Genomic DNA, 17,861 nt, shown 5'->3' on the forward strand with positions numbered 1-17,861 from the left:
AATCTAAAGACACTGCCAGGCATATAAAGTACATTTGGGTGAAAAATGTGAAAAAAATCGGCCTAGCTGTTTAGGAGTTTATGGGGAATGAACTCACACACACACGCACACACACACACACACACACACACACACAAAGTTCCTTATATATATATAAGTTATAAAATATATACGGCAATTAAGCTACACAGAATATTCCGTGTTTCATCCACGCTAGGATTCATCAGGCTTATGCCTCGCGTGGATGAAATGCGGAATATTCTGTGTAGCTTAATTACCGTATATATTTTATAACTTACTACTTAGCTCTACCTACGTATTGAGCGCTGTTGAAGTAAATACTTAAAGTTTACACATAAATTTATACTTTCGTATATTAATTTATGTGATTAAATTAAGTAATCATATATATATATATATATATATATATATATATATATATATATATATATATATATATATATATATATATATATATATATATACTACCAGGCTGTCCAGCGCCGCCAATCGTAAAATATGCTTAAATATGATATTTTCTTTTTATGCACATTTCATATTTATTATTGGGCAAAATATCTATTGATTATTATATTGTACCCAATAACAAATAGTGATTTCAAAAGTTTTTTTTTTTTTTAATATGCTGGAATCGAAACAAAAATAATTAGCTCTTCAACATTATTCGCTGCCATCTAAGTTAAGACGACATGCATATCAAATCTTTACAAATTTATTAACTTAAACGTGTATGCCACAAACGAGAAGTAGTCGCAAAGGCAATCAAGGGAGGTAATCATTCGTCGAAATTGTACCAAGGGGGAATAATCCGTTCAAGTCGCTCTCCAGTCTTTAAAAAACCAAAAAGTCACAATCCTCTTCAGATTTTTTTCGTGTTTGTTTTCCCGTCCATCTTCTTCATTTCTTGTTTTTTTTTTCTTCTTCTTCTTTGATTGTCTCTGCTACTTCAATTGTCTCGTTGTATTGTTTACAGCGAATGAAGATGTATTCGAACAATTCTAACTCCAGCAACCCTTTCTTCGTCGACAATGAGATGGACGAAGAGTTTTTGAGGGGTTCCCGACGCCAGCCCGGGGGCGGAGCTGCCTCTTACTCCAACACCGAGGAGCGGCGACGACACTTGCTAGCCCAGATAGAAGCTTCCGAGAGCCGACAGTTGGAAAGTACACAACGCGCCCTCGCTAGTATCTACGATTCGGAAAAGATGGCCATCACCACAGCCGAGGTAAGAGGGATTGAACAAAACAGAAAACCAAGTGTGATGTTTGTGTAGATTCTTGAGCTTTTAACCAACGCATTTCGGGTGAAAACATTATTACGTACTTCCGTGTCATGTCGAAATTTGTATAAATTCCAATAACTTCGAAAAATGATCCAGTACAAAAAAATAATTACAAGTAAAAATAGAATTTATCTAACCGGAAGTGAAGTATGGACACGAATCGTAAAGATAACCCACTATATTTATAACTTTATTATCTTGTTTGTTTGTGTCCGTACACACTAGATAACGGCAATGTTTTGTGATGTTATCATTTAAAACAGGGAAATGGGGGATAACCATGCACAGTGGATGACGTTAGAAAATGATGACGTCATCTATTAAACTAGAGATGAGATGTTTTAGTAATTTTTATAGAATCACCTGTCTCCAATCGGGTGTTTTGGTGAAATTAAGGGGTTTCCGAGTGCCCTGAGAACGATTTTAGCAATGCAAATCGTCAAAATGTTACGTCATCTTGCATTAAGGGGATTAGACCCCCGTCTCATCCCTAATGCGAAAAAAAAAAAACGTATTTGCATTAAAAATGGTTTTGGTGCTTATACATTTTACCTAATCGTGCTATTTGTTGGTAAAGGTGCCGCATACCCCCCCCCACACACACACTATTGTAGGTTTTCGGGGGGGGGGGGGGAGTGCTGAAAACGAAAATAATGTTTAAAATTCCAGGAAACAAATAGTTCCTGAACCACCCCCTTAAGTAAATACTTCATCAAATCTCCACACTAACGTAATGTACTTGCAATAACCCTTATCCCTGAGTGGCTTCCGGGCCTTGATAAGTGGTGACCACTGTGTAAAAAAAAAAAAAAAAGTTTCCAATATATAATTTATATATTATATGTTGGAAATTATATTATAAAGAAATTATGGTTTCAAAAAGTGTGGGATCAATTTTCTATATTAATTTAACGTAAAATGATCAGCCACTTTATGGCCACCTTTTTTGTTGGGAGGAGGGGGGGTCAACATAAAATGGATGATTATGGCCTGGTGGTGGTGGTGGTGGTGGACCAACACGAAACCTTGTTTTCTATGGGCTTTCGAGTGTGCTGAAAACGATTATCGCATTTAAATTTTCTGCAAATAAGTAGTTTTCCAGGTATTAAGCAATTTAATTCTTTGTTATAAGTGGTGGTGGTGGTGGCTATTGTTGTACAGAATAGGTACAAAATACCCTCCCCATGTTAAAAATAGGTTTCTAAATAATAACGTTATTATTTCAGCAACATCATGGTTTTGTTGTTGTTAATAAATGACAAATGATGACAATTTAAAATCTACTTAGTATTGCACATGTAAACTTGAAAAAAAAAACGCTTAAAATGTGGCAGCAGCGAAATCAAAACAAAATAGCGACCGAATTTGACCTGATGTCATGCGTCGCATGACATCAGGTCAAATTCGGTCGCTATTTTGCGAAATCGCATGAGTGACTCATGCGATTTCGCTTATTCACTACAATGTTGACGCATTTGAAGCATGCTTTTTTTCTCTTGTTTACGTGCGTAATACTAAGTGCATTTTAAATAAAAATGATTCCTCATTTAATAATATATAAGAAAAACGGCGACATAAAACCATTTTTAATGCCTATACAGAATATTTTTTCTCATTCTGCTTTTGCCGTGACCTTTAACGTTTGCCTCTGTAGACGGATATGACAGTGACCGATCCTTTATGTATGACGTTTTAACTAGATGAGTCACGGGTTGTCTACTAGACAAGCCATATAGATCCTTGATGTTGTTATCTTGCTTGCTTGTCAACGTGCACATATAATGCCGAGAGAACTCGAATGCTGTAAATAAAAGAGAGAAGAAGGAGGGGGGTATTATGACATCACAATGTATTCTGGCTTAGTGAAATACTTTGATTTTTGTAATCCGTGGGTATTTTTTTTTTTTTTACAATAGCCAACAAAATAAAAATGGAGTGAAAAAAATAAATATACTACAAATAAATGTTACCAAAGGCAAGATAAGTTACTATTTTACCTACATGGATAAGTTTTGTGTTTTAACTTATTTTAAAGCGTTTATTTACTTTGAAACAAAGTAGTGTCAAGTCTAAGAACGAAAAATAAATGAGTTTTGTTATAGCCATTTGGACCATCGATAATCGTTCAAAATCGAAAATTAAACAAAACACTTGTAAAAACCCATCCAATAAATATCAACAATTACGAAAATGTAATGTTCTATCAGTATTGTTTAATTTTCGATTTTTGAGCAACTATCGAGGATACAAAAAGCTGTAACGAAACCATCTGTTATTTTTCATTCTACTTCAACAGACTTGGCACTACTTTTCTTTTAAAGTAAATACACATTTTAAAAATCCCAATGGGTAGAAGAGTAATTTATTTTTCCTTAACATTTATTTCTTGTATATTTTTCACTCCCTCTCGGTTTTTTTTTGTTTTGGCTATTGTAAAAATGCGCGGGTTTGTATTACTGTACACATAGATTCGAAAAATTTGCCAAAAAAACAAATATATAACAAATAAATGTTATCAAAGGAAAGATAAGTTACTTTTCTACCAAACTGGATATATTTTTCGTGTTTTTATTCAATGTAACATGTTTATTCAGCTCGAAAAGCATACAGTGTTTACCGATGTATTGGAAAATTCAAAATGGCGCCCGACTCTCTCTTTAACACGGTAAGTTCGGGAAAAGGTGTTATAAATAATAAACTAGATAAAATACTGTTAGAAATTTGCTCAATATACATTACCGTGACATAGGTTGACATATATTCGGTGTTTTTTTAATAGTATTTTGTCTAGTTTATTATTTATAACACCTTTACCCAAACTCGCCATGTTAAAGAGAGAGTCGGACGCCATTTTGAATTTTCCAATACATTGGTAAACACTGCATGTTTTTCGAGCTGAATAAACATTTTACATTGAATAAAAACACAAAAAATATATCCAGTTTGGTAGAAAAGTAACTTATCTTGCCTTTGATAACATTTATTTGTTATATGTTTGTTTTTTTTGGCAACTTTTTCGAATCTATGTGTACACAAACCCAAATGCACTAATCTATATAAATAAAACAGTAAATGTATATATGCATGTGTGTAAATATTTAACCGATAAACCGATAAACTCTTAAATTACTGGTCACATAACACTGAAATTAACAGGAAGCAGATTATATGTATATAATATTTACTAGCAAGCTGTCTGGCGTTGCCCGGTCATAAAATATGCATAAATATTATATTTTAATTAATGCAAGTTTTGTATTTATTATAAACAGAAATATTGTAGGTATTAAACATAACCTTAAGTTCCTTTTTTAAAAAATGAAATAAAAAAAACAAAAAAAACGGAAAGAAACAGAGACATGTGCATGCGAGTATTAGGTTTTTACTAAACAGTTCACTTCTTGTAAGTAAAAAAAAAAAAAAAACTTGAGCTGAGATCGAAACAGATAAAAATCCGATGACCCTCAAGTACCAATTTTTTCAATTTTGACTTTTGGATGAAAACCAATTAAAGTTTTTCACATGTCTGAATATCCTATATATTAAATTTCAAGTCTGTAGATCAAAAGAAATTTTTTTTTATATGTTGAGAAGTGTCCACACACACACACACACACACACACACACACACTTTTATAGATATATAGATATATAAAAGGCACTTTGTGTGTGTGAGTTCGTTCCCTATAGACTTCAAAATGGTTGGGCCAATTGTTTTTGACATTTCACACAAATGTACTTTATATGCCTGAGAGTGTTCTTAAACAGTTTTTGTATCAGAATGCCTCTGATAAGTATCTAAAATTGATAATCAATGAAATCCGATAAAGAAGAAATAGCTCGCTTTTGACCAAAGTTAACTTTTGCATTTTAAACTCTAATTCACGTCAGTAAATAAATATTATTTCATAAAATCAACAGTTCTCTTCAGTGCAATATAGACTACAATGTAATGTGGACTAAGTGACTGCAGGAAGCATGCAAAGCTTCCTTCTGGTGCACTGTGATGAGTTCCTGACTAGAGCAGGCAATTGATTGATTTGGTTGATAAATTGATGATTTCACTGATTTCATTGACAATAAGAGTATTGGGAGTGTGGAGCATTCATTGATCCTCGTTCAATCCTGGGCAACATTAGGTCTCTCTTATATATAAGGCCTTTTAAAATTCTACGGAATGAAAATTAATGGTTATCAAACAACCATGACCCATTGGGTCAGTATTTGTTTATATATATATATATATATATATATATATATATATATATATAAACAAATACTGACCCAAGTGGTCATGGTTGTTTGATAACCATTAATTTTCATTACTAAAAAATCAAGATGCCTTTTTCAGATAAGGATTAAAGGGTAGTATCCTGGAAGAACACCGTCCACTTGCAAAAAGTTCACACTTAATTCATTTGCTCCCACGTAAGTCCCACTCCCTTTTAGAGATTGGTCTGCTTGCTTTAAGTTCTATAATTAAAAAAAAAAAAAAACTGGATTCTTGTCCGCATTCGAACGACATTCTAAGTTCCGACCCGTTCAGTCTGGTTCTCCCAAACTGGCACCTTGCCATCTTGACTTCCAGCCTTATGTGGCCTCATTTTGGTGTGTAGCCTCATTGATATGCAAATTACTGCCTATCAAACTAAAGGTTCTAATCAACTCGTAAAACAATAGACGGTTTACCCTAAGAAAAGGTTCAGAGAGTCGTTCTAATCTGTATATACTATTTTGTTTTTGTTGTTCGACTTGCATCAGATCTGTTGCTAATGTTGCTGGTAAAATGATTGGAAGATATCTCACTCCTGACACAATCCTGTACTTGTATAAGAGTCAACTACGCCCTAAGATGAAGTACTGTTGCCACATCTGGGGAGGAGCTACTAAGAATATCCTTTTCCTGTATTGACAGGGTTTAAAACTGACTTCAAAATCTAGTGAGTGATACCCTCTTCTCCACTCTACTATTTTTTCACAGAAGTAATGTAACGGCTCAATCTCTGCGCTATCATTATATTTCATGGCAGGTGTTCACTGAGCTTCTAATTATGATCCCCCTCTTATAGAACATTTGCAGCAGATACTCGTCTATCTACAACTGCTAACAATTTCCCTTATGTTAGCTATCTGCCTAAAACTAAATGTAAATTCCATGAGCAAAGTTTCTTTCCTAGAACTGCTCGTCCGTGGGAAACAATACCATGAGGCTGCTTCCCGCTGACTGTAACATAGTTATTTCCAAGTCCAATGTAAACAAGTTTTCCTTGAGCCATCCTCTTAAATAATTGAATTCTACCTAATATTGTTGGGACGATTAATCAGAATCGGGACTTTTGGAGGTATCAGAATCAGAAAAATTTGTGCCTGATTCTTTTAATTGTCTTTTTTGTTTGATTTTGCTGACAGTAATGATAAAATAATAAATATCTATTGATTTTAAACTAACAAAAAATGTAAAATCTATCATCCGCCCACACACGTGTATTTTTACATTTCAGAAAATATCTGCATATTTTTGTTTTGACGGTAATTGGGGGAAAAAAAAATAACAACTCTATTGTTAAACATTTTTCGATTTATAAACAATCGGAATCGAGAATTTAGTTATTGTATCGGAATGGGGGAAGGGATGCCGGAATCGTCCCATCACTACTACCTAATTTCCAACATTATCGATAATCACAGTTGTCTCACCGGTCACCTGACCATCATTCAACCTTATCCTCGAGTGACTTTCAGGCCTTGATGATCGATAACCCTCTCTTCCCCTAGTAAAAAAACAAAATAACTCCCCATCTTTTCTCAATTAAATTGTACGGATCTTTTGTAAATAATTTAAGGAGAATAGGATGTGGACTTTGCGTTTACTTTTTGGCAGACTCATAATTTTCGCTGACCTTATTTTGTCATTTAGTCACTACATGCCATGAGCGATGTTTCTGACAAAGGGGGAAGAATTGCTGTTTTCTGGGTCGGAATCTATCTGTCTAATACTTATTTTTTCATTTTTTTTTTTTTTTTTTTTTTTTTTTTAAGCTCTTTTCACCAAGTGACTTCATGCCTTGTCTGGAGCGATTTCTATAAAAAAAAAAAATTTTTTTAACTAAAATCATTGGGAATATTTTAAGTTGAGAAGTCCATAGAGTAAATGTGGTATTTTGGTGAATGCCTAGTAAAGATAAGCAGTCTTATTCTCATATTGAAAACCACTTTAATGAGTCGAGTTGGAGAAGAATCTGATCTTGAGCACGTCGTACAATAGGAAAAAGGTGGCTGGTTAATTTTAATGCATCCAAAACCAAGTTTCTCTTTTTCCATCCTCAATGCTCTGGCCCCAATTGAAATGAACGGCTCTAAGCTTCTAGGTCTGACATTCACTCCTGATTTGAAATGGAGCGCATACATCAAATCCGTTGCCAATGTTGCTGGAGAAATTGTTGGATCATTCCTCTAGTAGATTCTCACTGTTGATGCAATTCTCTATCTGTATGAGTCAAGTACGTGCTACGATGGAGTACTGTTGTCACATCTCGGATGGAGGAGTACTGTTGCCACATCTTGGCAGGAGCTGCTGAAAGCAACTTATCTTGCCTTGACAGAGTTCAAAATCGACTTTGTAACCTAGTAGGCAACACCCTCCTTACTGCAACCTCTTTCCCACAGAAGAGATGTTGTAAGCTTGTCTCTGCTCTATTGTTATTTTCATGGCAAGTGCTCAACTGAGCTTCAATCTTATGATCCTCCCTTTCCAATCTTTCAGGAAAAAATACTCGTCTAGCCAAAACCACTATCAATAATTTTCCCCCACTCTCTATCGGTGCCTAAACCTAAATGCTGATTCCATGAACAAAGCCTGCCCACATGTGGAACTTTGTTCCGCTGGTTTGCTTTCCAGCTGACTACAATATTGTCGTCTTCAAGTCCTAACGATTTTTTTTCTTTTTTTTTTTTTTACATGGAGGTCACCACTTATCAAGGCCCAGAAGCCACTCAGGGATAAGGTTTATTGTGTGTACAGTAATCAATAAACAAAGTCTTGTTGAACCGTCCTTTTAAGCGATCAAATGATACCAAATTGTCACTGCTAATGATACGCTATTGTCTCAATGACTGCCGTACACACATTAACCTTTATTCTTTTGATATGTGATGACTTCTTTGTAAAAAAAACTTATTTTTTTAAATGAACATGTCCGTAAGTATAGATGAAGACAAAAAGGTTAGAAAGTCCATGTGGTGTTAAATAAATATCGTGTCAGTACAGGAGAGATAAAGATATCATATGCGAAGAGTAGGGTGAATGTCCTATTTTTAAGCAAAGGAAAAAAGGGTTAATATATGAGAATGTTTGTAGAGTACGCAGGTATGGAAGTCGGGTCATATCCATGTATGTATGTGGGTGTGTGCATGCATATAGAAGTGCGTGTGTGTTTGTGTATGTGTGTGTGTAGAAGTGTGTTTGTATTCATGTATATATGTAGATATGCGTGTGTTTGTTACATTAATTACATTACATGGGGTTAGTGAAAGAATACGTCCATGAGAAAAGGCGAAGACAAAACGTTAGAAAGTCTCCGTGTTGTTAAATAAATGTCCTGTCGTTAGATATCGACCGGACAATTCCAAATAACCTGGTCAATTATTATTATTATTATTATTAGAAAAAAGAGACAATTATATTTTGGAAAATTTGTATTTACAGCTTCAGATGTTTAGTCAGAAATTATAAAAACAAAGTCGATTTAAGAATCTTAAAATAGATTTGGAATTTGGTTAGAAGTAAACAAATTTAGGTTCACGTGAAAGATCACCTGTTTTGTGTCCTTGAACACGTGGTTGGGGTTTGCTGATGTAATAGTTAGCAGAGATAAAGCTGGCGAGTTGGCGAGAAATGTGTTAGTGTGCAGACATGCGGATGCCTTTGTTGGAAGCAGACAGAGAACCAGGAAAATGTAGAAAGAGACTCAGTGTGCCAAAACTTTTACAAGGAAATCTATAAGACAAATAAAACCCATGTATAGAACTTGTTGTTACAGTGTTATTTTATGAGTTTGGACAAATAAGAAGGTATGTGATTCCTTTGGTCTGAGACAAGCAGACATATTGTTATCGTTTGATTGTAAGAAAAACTGTTTATAAATGTATGTGTCATGTTTGTTAACTATGTGCATTTGTGAAGAAGTGGATGCACACACAACAAACATTTTACATATATACAATGAAGAACATTTTATACCACTAGACAATACACATACAAGACACACGTGTGTGTGTGTATATATATATATATATATATATATAAATAAACGGCTATATGTCTGTCTGTCTCCATAGTTTTAAACTCTGTCTCCTCTGAAACTAAGTCGCAGAGCGGCACTACAGTCCGCAAATGATTGACTTGTTTACGGGCCGTTCTTTTATGGGTCTTCAGCTGGTTAAAATTGTTTTAAAAGGTCAAAAATGAGTCAAAATAGAAAAAATCGTTAAACATTTTGTACATTTTAGTTTATTTTTAATCGGTTCATATGCATGTCACGTTGGTACAGTGGTAACGTTACCAGTTTTGAATGCTACAGTTTTGGTTTTGATTCTAGCTGATCGCACCCAAATACTTTTTTTTGCCTGGGCAAAGCCTTCCACCCCACCCACCCACCTAGTGATGTGACAATGCCTATATTTTCCCCGACTCTGATACGATTACCGACTCCGTACTAAATTTCCGATTCTGATACAATTGCCAATTCCGATTCTTTATAAATCTCTAAATATTTAACGATAAAGTTAGTCATTTTTCCCCAATTACTGTAAAAACGCATGCTAAATGTGCAGATATTTTCCTAAACATAAAAAATGCACTTGTGTGTGTATGTTGAGAGGAGGGGGGGGGTGATCTATAAATTTTAGTTTTACTGGTGGTTTAAAATCAATAAATATTTATTAGTTTATCGTTACTACCAGTTGTACTTTTAAACAAAATCAAATAAAAAAGACAATTATAGGAATCGTTTTGGCATGGGAAAATAGACACAAATTTTTCCGATTTTGATCCTGATATCCCCAAAATTTATGATTCTTTTTTTTTCCCCCTTTTTGATTTCAATTAATCATCCCATCACTAATACATATACACACCCACTTGGCCTTCGGGACAAGATCAAAGTGTAGTATCTGTTCTTCAGCTGCTGCACTTCTATTTCTGGTTCTCTTTCGGTGGAGGAGAAATCCTTTACGACTGAGACAATTTTTATTTTTGTACCTTTTCTCCACGTTAAAAAACGACCCTGGTGTCTAACTCTGCCCCGTGGGGAGGCATAGTAAATAGGTACATAACACTATGAATAGGAAATAGAAAAGAGTTCATAATACGAGATATAAAACACAACAGGCTCAGTAAAATAAATCAACCAATCAAGGCTTAGCTTTCTTCCCCATTATCGCTCTTCTATAGTCACTGTCATCAACGATGTTAACGATGAGAATAGGCGTAGAAATAGAGGTAGGGAGTACTGGGTTGAAAAAAGGTCACATCTTCAAAATCTGGTGGGGACCCCCTCAAATCAAAATATAAGGTGTATCTAGGTCAAAATCGAAAAAAAATTTGAAAAAAAAATTTTTTTCATCTGTTGGCGGCATTTTTTAGATCTGGGGCTGGTTTTTCAAGAAATATATGTCCGAAATGTCAATATGAGTGATTTCAAGGCATAATTTTGCTTCTTGTGTATCTCCAATGCCCATTAATGGATATAAATAGTTTCAAATGACACAGGGTCATGTATTTAAACAGGTTTTGTGGTATTCTTGGTCAATTTCGGTCAAAAAATGGCCAAAATTGGCCGAAAAACAGGCAAAAATCACAAAAACCATCTTGGGTCACATAAATTATCCTCGTCCACCTTTATAAAGGTATATATTGCTGTAGATACCTAAAATAGACATTGGAGTACGATTATATACAGGTCTCAGATCTTTTGGGGCCTTTTTTGAAGAGAAATAGACCAAATTTTGACCCAAAATTGCCAAAAATAGGACGAAATTGCCAAAATCCTGTTCTCGGTCACTTAATCGATCCTTGTTCATTCCCAATGGATATGAATGACTTCAGACACACATATAAGGCAGAGAACCATGATTATTGACAGGTCTTGGGGTCTTTAAGGGCAATTTTAGGGGTGAATTTGGCGTAATTGGACCTAAAATTGCTGAAAATAGGCCGAAATCAACATAATCCCGTCCTTTTATGATTTCCAAGTGCTTAACAGACTTAACAAAAGTGACTCAGATATACACTACAAGCACTACAATAATCCATCAAACTTGGCTGCAATCTCTTTGTGGTTGTGCAGTGTGAATTGCATGTTTTGGTCCGAAAGAACATCCCAGTCTCCGTTGATTTCGCATTCGACAATTTGATCTGCATCGATAGTTTGCTTATCATCTGGGTTTGGGTACCTCCATTTTAAGTTCTTCCTTTCATAAACACGCTCCAAATGTTCAATTTCGTATTTCTGGTTGTCTAGGATTTTAGTACAGTACCCCAGAAACCATGTTGGCACCCCCTTTACTGTCCACAACACCACACACATCTGATTCACATTCAGGATTAAAGGTAGCTCAACCATTTCCTCTGCAACTCGTGGAATGCAAGTGATGGCTTTTAGGGCATCATCATTAGTGGGCAGAGGAATTCTTGTGGATACCGGTCTGTTTGTGACGCAGCGTCAGCGCAATCTACAAGAACTCGAACCAGACCTGAACGAGTCATGCTAACTCCTTCTTGACTGTTCTTTTCACTACCTACTGTAGTACTGTTGAGTGTGTCAACCACCTCATCCATGATGTATGAAAGTTCATCCTCCATCATTTCTACCTCAGCTGCTTCTTTTTGTCGCATGTCCTCCATCTCTTTTTCAAACTCCTCGTCTACTTGTGTCAAGTCGATTCCCCAATTTCGATTCATTTTCAACTGATCATAGTAGAATGTCTTTTCCGCTGGAGCAAAATTCTCAGGATCTACCGCCATGCCTTTGATGTTGAAGAGTTCGGAATGTTACTTCTTAAACCCCATCTCTGCACGTCTTTTCTTCTTCTTGCTGGTTGTAACAGCATTGTAGTATGACTGCAAAGATTTGCGAATCTTCTTCACCGATTTCGCAGACAGAACATTAGATGCGGAGAACGCCTTCGACCAGGTTATCATTAATCCCTTGGCGCAATCTGACACAGCTTGTTTTCTGAGTCTAGTCTCTTTCTCTTCAGTTGGTTGTCCAGATGGTGCGACTTCAAGAATTTTAGCAATGACTTCATATTCTGAAGGAAGAACATCACCAAAAGAGAAAGTTGTGAACTGCTCTGCAACACTACTCATTCTACCGGCTGACTCTTCAATACAATCCTGAAAGAGAAATATAACTGTGTCAGGATATTCAAAATGGACCCAAATAAAAATATGAATGGACCCAAGGAGAAGGAGATTTCAACTGTGTGCTATGATTATGATAAAAATAACATAGCAAGGAGACTCTACATTTCAGAGTCTCATTTTGAACTGACCAAATAAACAAAACAACTCCTTTCTCAGATAACACTGCAATGTTATCAATCATTCGATTCTACTAGTACTAGTCCCCAAGCCCCTTGGGAAACTAGTTAAATAACACTTACAATTTTTGTATGAAGCTTTATAAGAAACATTCTTATGTAAAATTTACCAGATTTGGAACACTGGACGATTAAGGGTATTTCTTTCCGCAAAATGAATGACATCTAGGGTGTAAGTCACCGTGAAAATTGTGCTAAAATCCCGATTTTGTACTAAAAAATTACTTTTATATGCTAAAATAAAACTCAATTTAGCTATACATTGTGTCATTCCTATCCTAATTCATTGACCAAGTCAAAAGAAGTGAAAATACCTAAGTTTCAACTGCTATTTCTTATCCCTTCTTTTGCAAAGATGGGTAAATGGGCGTTTTTGGGCCTCCGGAGCCTAAAAATCTAAAAAATGGCGCCAACAGATGAATTTTGATTTTTTTTTCAAAATTTTTTCGATTCTTACCTAGGTTTAGTGCATATTTTGATCTGAGGGGGTCTCCACCAAAATCTGAAGACCCGACCCAGTACTCCCTACCTCTACTAGAAATGTAATTCCATTCAGCTTTTATTAATTTTTTTATCTTAACATAATTTTGGTGTCGTTAAAAAAAAAAAATTATCTTTTAGGGTAACATGAAATCAAAAAAAAATAAGAGGAAACAATAAAGACACACTAAAAGGATAAAATAATGAAGTTGACCCAAGAATGTAATTCAATACGATTTTTATCAATCTTTAAAAATGTGTTTCGGCTGCTTTAGTTTCCTAAAGCAAGTTTAACATAGTTAACCAAGGTGAAAATAAAAACAAGAACACAACAAGCTCGATAAAATAAATCAACCAATCAGCAATCAACTTTTTAATAAAATTTTATTTATTTATTAAAAAACAAAAAAAAAATGATACTTCAGTTATCTCTATATAAATAAAATGAACTCATTTTTTCCCATCGGATTTTGACCTTAATAGCATTAAAAATCAAGATATTTCATGCAAATATAATATGCACAAACGGCAGAACAATATCTGAGGTGTGTTATAGGCTTATTATTTCTCAAATTCCTCGATAATCTTAGATTTCTATACTTTTTCTGCTAAGAAGTCACGGCCAAAATCGGTTAAGATCAATGGAAGTGGTAAAATATTTTCTCTCTAATAAATTCCTCCTCCCCCTGCCACCACTTAACACCGTTTGGGGATCGTTTACAAGGAACAGTTGAGAAGAGAACACCGGTTTGGCTTCATAGTTGTTTCATGTGAAGTTATTTAAAATCACTAAACTAAGCTGCAGTGCTCTGTGGCATAGTGGTTAGCGTGCTGGACAATTCACATTATATTTTCACGTTCGCGCCGACCTACCGTAGTCGTTTTTTTGTTTTGTTTTTTTTTTTGTTTTTTTTTCCTAAACAACTGGAATGGACTTTTCTTGGTGGCCGAACTGTTAACATTGCAGATGTTTTTTTTTTTTTTTTTTTTTTTTTTTTTTTCACACTTTATTTTCCTACTTTTACTCATGACTCCGGGTTTGATCCTTCCTACTTACCTACCATAACATTTTTTAAAACTCCCCCCCCCCCCGGTCCCGGAAACAAACACTCGGGCAACGCCGGGTACCCCCGCTAGTAGAGAAATAAAAAGGCGAATTAAATGAGGTATAGGTTGTTTCAACAGTTATATTCATCATCATGACTGGCTCCTTGCCCGGACCAATGTGACTCTTCCTCTCCAGAGTTTCCTGTCTTCCATCAGCTGCCTCAGATCTTCAGGTTCACAGTTGGCGTCGTGTGCTATTTATGTAAATCATCTAGACTGCCCTACAACTGGTCAACATTGTCACACGACAATCAGATCAAACAGATTCATATTCAAACTGCAAAGCAGATATGATGCTTTACAAGCACAAGAGCAGGAACCAACTGCTAATAGCACCTATGAAAACTTTGTTGGATTGCACCAAGAAGCAGAAAAAAGCTGTTACATTCAATTTAGCTTAAATTTGCAGTTTTTGAAAAAATATGACAAGTGCAGGGTTTTTTTTTTTTGTGCCACTGTATATACAATTTATTTATTTATTTATAAAAAAAAAAGGATTTAATTCAGAAATCGTAAGTAGCCCCCCCCCCCACTCCCGGTGTATTTATGGTATTATGGTGAATGAGAACTCTAGCGAGGATCAGCATAGACCAACAAAAGATGCAGTAAAGAGCATGACCATAGATCCCCTTCCTCAATTTTTGAGTGGCCTTATGCCTAATTTTTTTTTTTTTTGTTGTATTTTTCAAGAAAATAAAAAAATATATAATTCAACCAATCAAAATTTAGCTTCCTTCCTCATTATCACTCACTATGGTCACTGTCACCAATGCTGCTGACTACGACGATAATAATGATGATGTAATTCCATTCAGCTTGTAGTAATATCTATACTTCTACAAGGCCACAATTGCCCATGTATGGAGTATTGTTGTCACATTTGGGCTGGTGCATCTGCTACTAGTCACACTCCTGGACAGGGTTTAAGAGTCGCCAACCTGATAGGTCCCAAACTGTCAGCTAGGCTCCAGCCTCTGTCCCATCAACAAAATGTTGCATCCCTATGCCTGTTTTACAAGTAATGGTGATGGTAGATGCTCCAAAGAACTACAAGCACTTGTACCCCTTTGACGTAAATACCCCTGACAAACCTGACAAGCAGCAAAATCCCACCCCTACACAGTAGAAATCTCCAGATGCCAGAAAGCCTTCTATTCTAATAGTTTCTTCCTCAGAACTGCTAGACTTTGGAATTCCCTTCCAGGTTCCTGCTTCCCCGACTGTACTGACATGCAGAAGTTCAAATGTAATGTTAGCAGACATCTTGCTGCTCAACTCCCTATATAGTATCCCTGCAATTTATGTCCCAGATAGTAGCCCCCTACATCAAAGTGGCACTGTGCCTTGTTTGGGGTGTAAATGTAATAAATAAATAAAAATGTATGTGTGTTGTTTTTGCGTCCCAAAGCAAGGTCAATTTCTTAACCAAAGCAAGGTCAATTTCTTAACCAAAGCAAGGTCAATTTCTTAACCAAAGCAAGGTCAATTTCTTAACCAAAGCAACAATAAAATAAAAATAACGGGTTAAAAAAATATCAAAATTAATTAGAGCCATAAAAATGGATCCCTACATAAAAGACAACTCTTTTTAAAATGATTGCTGTTTCAAGTGATAAAAGCTTAATAAAAGCTTTAAAAAATAAATGTCGCATTATCAGGTGAGAGAAAAGTGTTCGTATATAGACGAAGAACAAATGTCCTGTTTCTAAGAAAAGAAAAAATAGTTCGTAGACCAGAATTTTTGTAATAGACGCAGGTGTTGAAATCAGGCCGTTTCCGTGTGCGGTTTGCAGGCACGTACATTTGTGCAATTTTCTTTGCTTCATTTTACTTTAATCGAAACTTCTCAGAAATCAAAGGAGACCCCTTCCTGGGGGTTAACACTTAATCTCTATATGAGATACATAGATATTCAAATATTCTATTACAGTTATTTTTTACATCTCAAACACTCGACATAAATACCCCCCCCCCCCCCCGAATACAAACCTGACAAATAGCAAATCCCACCCTAAACAAGTAGAGATCCCCAGATGCCAGAAAGCCTTCTATTCTAATAGTTTCTTCCTCAGAACTGCTAGACTTTGGAATTCCCTTCCAGATTCTTGCTTCCCCGACTGTACTGACATGCAGAAGTTCAAGTGTAATGTAAAAAGACAAGAAGTTGAGAACATTATTTTCCTCTCCCCATTTGATCATTTAAATATTTTATATAGTCTAACTTTCTTGTGGTCTCTTGGTTTAACCGGATTCCAGGACAAGAATTCGTCTAGTCTGGTTGAGTATCCAGCTTCGTGCTGTTACTCGAGGTAACATCACTTGGAGAAAGTGTGCCATTCCTCGTAAAAGCCAGTGTTTGTTAGTCATACCGAGGAGATCTTATTTACGCTGCAATATCTTCTTATGAATATTTGGTAAGGGTTTACTTGTAGGGGAAAGTATTGTCATGCCAGATTGTTCTGACAAATTTCTGTACAGAAAGACTTTAGTGTCTAGTAGGCATTCTAGTTTTCTTTTTCTTTTTTTTAAATTTATTTTACTTGATAAATTTTTAAGAGACCAAGGGAGCTAACTCCATCCCGGAGCTAACTCTTGATTTCATTAGGATTTGGATTTATATCCGAGGGCTCTTTTTAGAATAGATGTTGTTCCCTTTATGGCTGCAGTCTGTATTTCATTACAGCTTGGCCTTCCAGGGATTGTTTCCAGGTACTACTTAAGATTTTTTTCCGTTAATCCTGTTGCTCCTATCACAACCGGTATAATGTCTATCTCTTTCAGAAACTATGTCATCTTTAAATCATTGTTGAGGTCTTGATACTTGGTTATCTTTTCTCGTTCGACTCTATTAAGGCCATAGTCATTTGGGACAGTAGTAGTTTTTTTCTTGTATGTGTGTGTTATATTTATTTCGTGTGTGTGTGTAAATGGAGCCATGTTGGATCCTTGGTTTTCTTGTTGAAATCAAACCCAGGGCTCAAACAACCTTGGGAGTGAGGGGTGGGGTGGGGTGGGGATCGTATTGCAAGAGAGGAGTTTGGGGGTTGTTCCACGCAACGTGATGAGTTGTTGGTAATGGCGTTTCCTGGCCAAGCAAAAGTAAACAGCGTGTTAACTCTTTTATAATCTTTTGTCAAATACTCAGCTCCTCTGAAAGACTACCTCTGATTGGACAAGCTAGAAAGCAAGTTAAATGCTTGCATCAATCAGCATCAAGAATTAAGAATTGATTTGAAATCATTAACTGAGACCTGTTGCTGCTATCTGAAGTGGAATTGATGGGTATATGATGAAAGAATAAAACTAACAATGCTCGTGCTAATTGGTTAAAATGCGTCGAGTTAAGAGTAAGATATAGAAAAAATGACCT

At 35.7% G+C, this 17,861-nt stretch overlaps 1 protein-coding gene across 1 annotated transcript in view; it reads left to right on the forward strand.

Moving 5' to 3' along the window:
* Positions 1-835: 835 nt before the first annotated feature.
* The window catches only part of LOC145255628 (synaptosomal-associated protein 29-like), a 30,195-nt gene continuing 13,169 nt past the window's right edge, over positions 836-17,861 (forward strand). The window contains exon 1 of the mRNA XM_080114155.1: positions 836-1,246. Within this exon, the coding sequence (XP_079970281.1) occupies positions 998-1,246 (249 nt within the window). The 5' untranslated portion in view covers positions 836-997. The remainder of the gene's footprint in view (positions 1,247-17,861) is intronic.

This window comes from Euprymna scolopes, chromosome 31 (assembly GCF_053919585.1).
Source record: "Euprymna scolopes isolate OS-2025 chromosome 31, ASM5391958v1, whole genome shotgun sequence".
Taxonomy (NCBI): Eukaryota; Metazoa; Mollusca; class Cephalopoda; order Sepiida; family Sepiolidae; genus Euprymna; species Euprymna scolopes.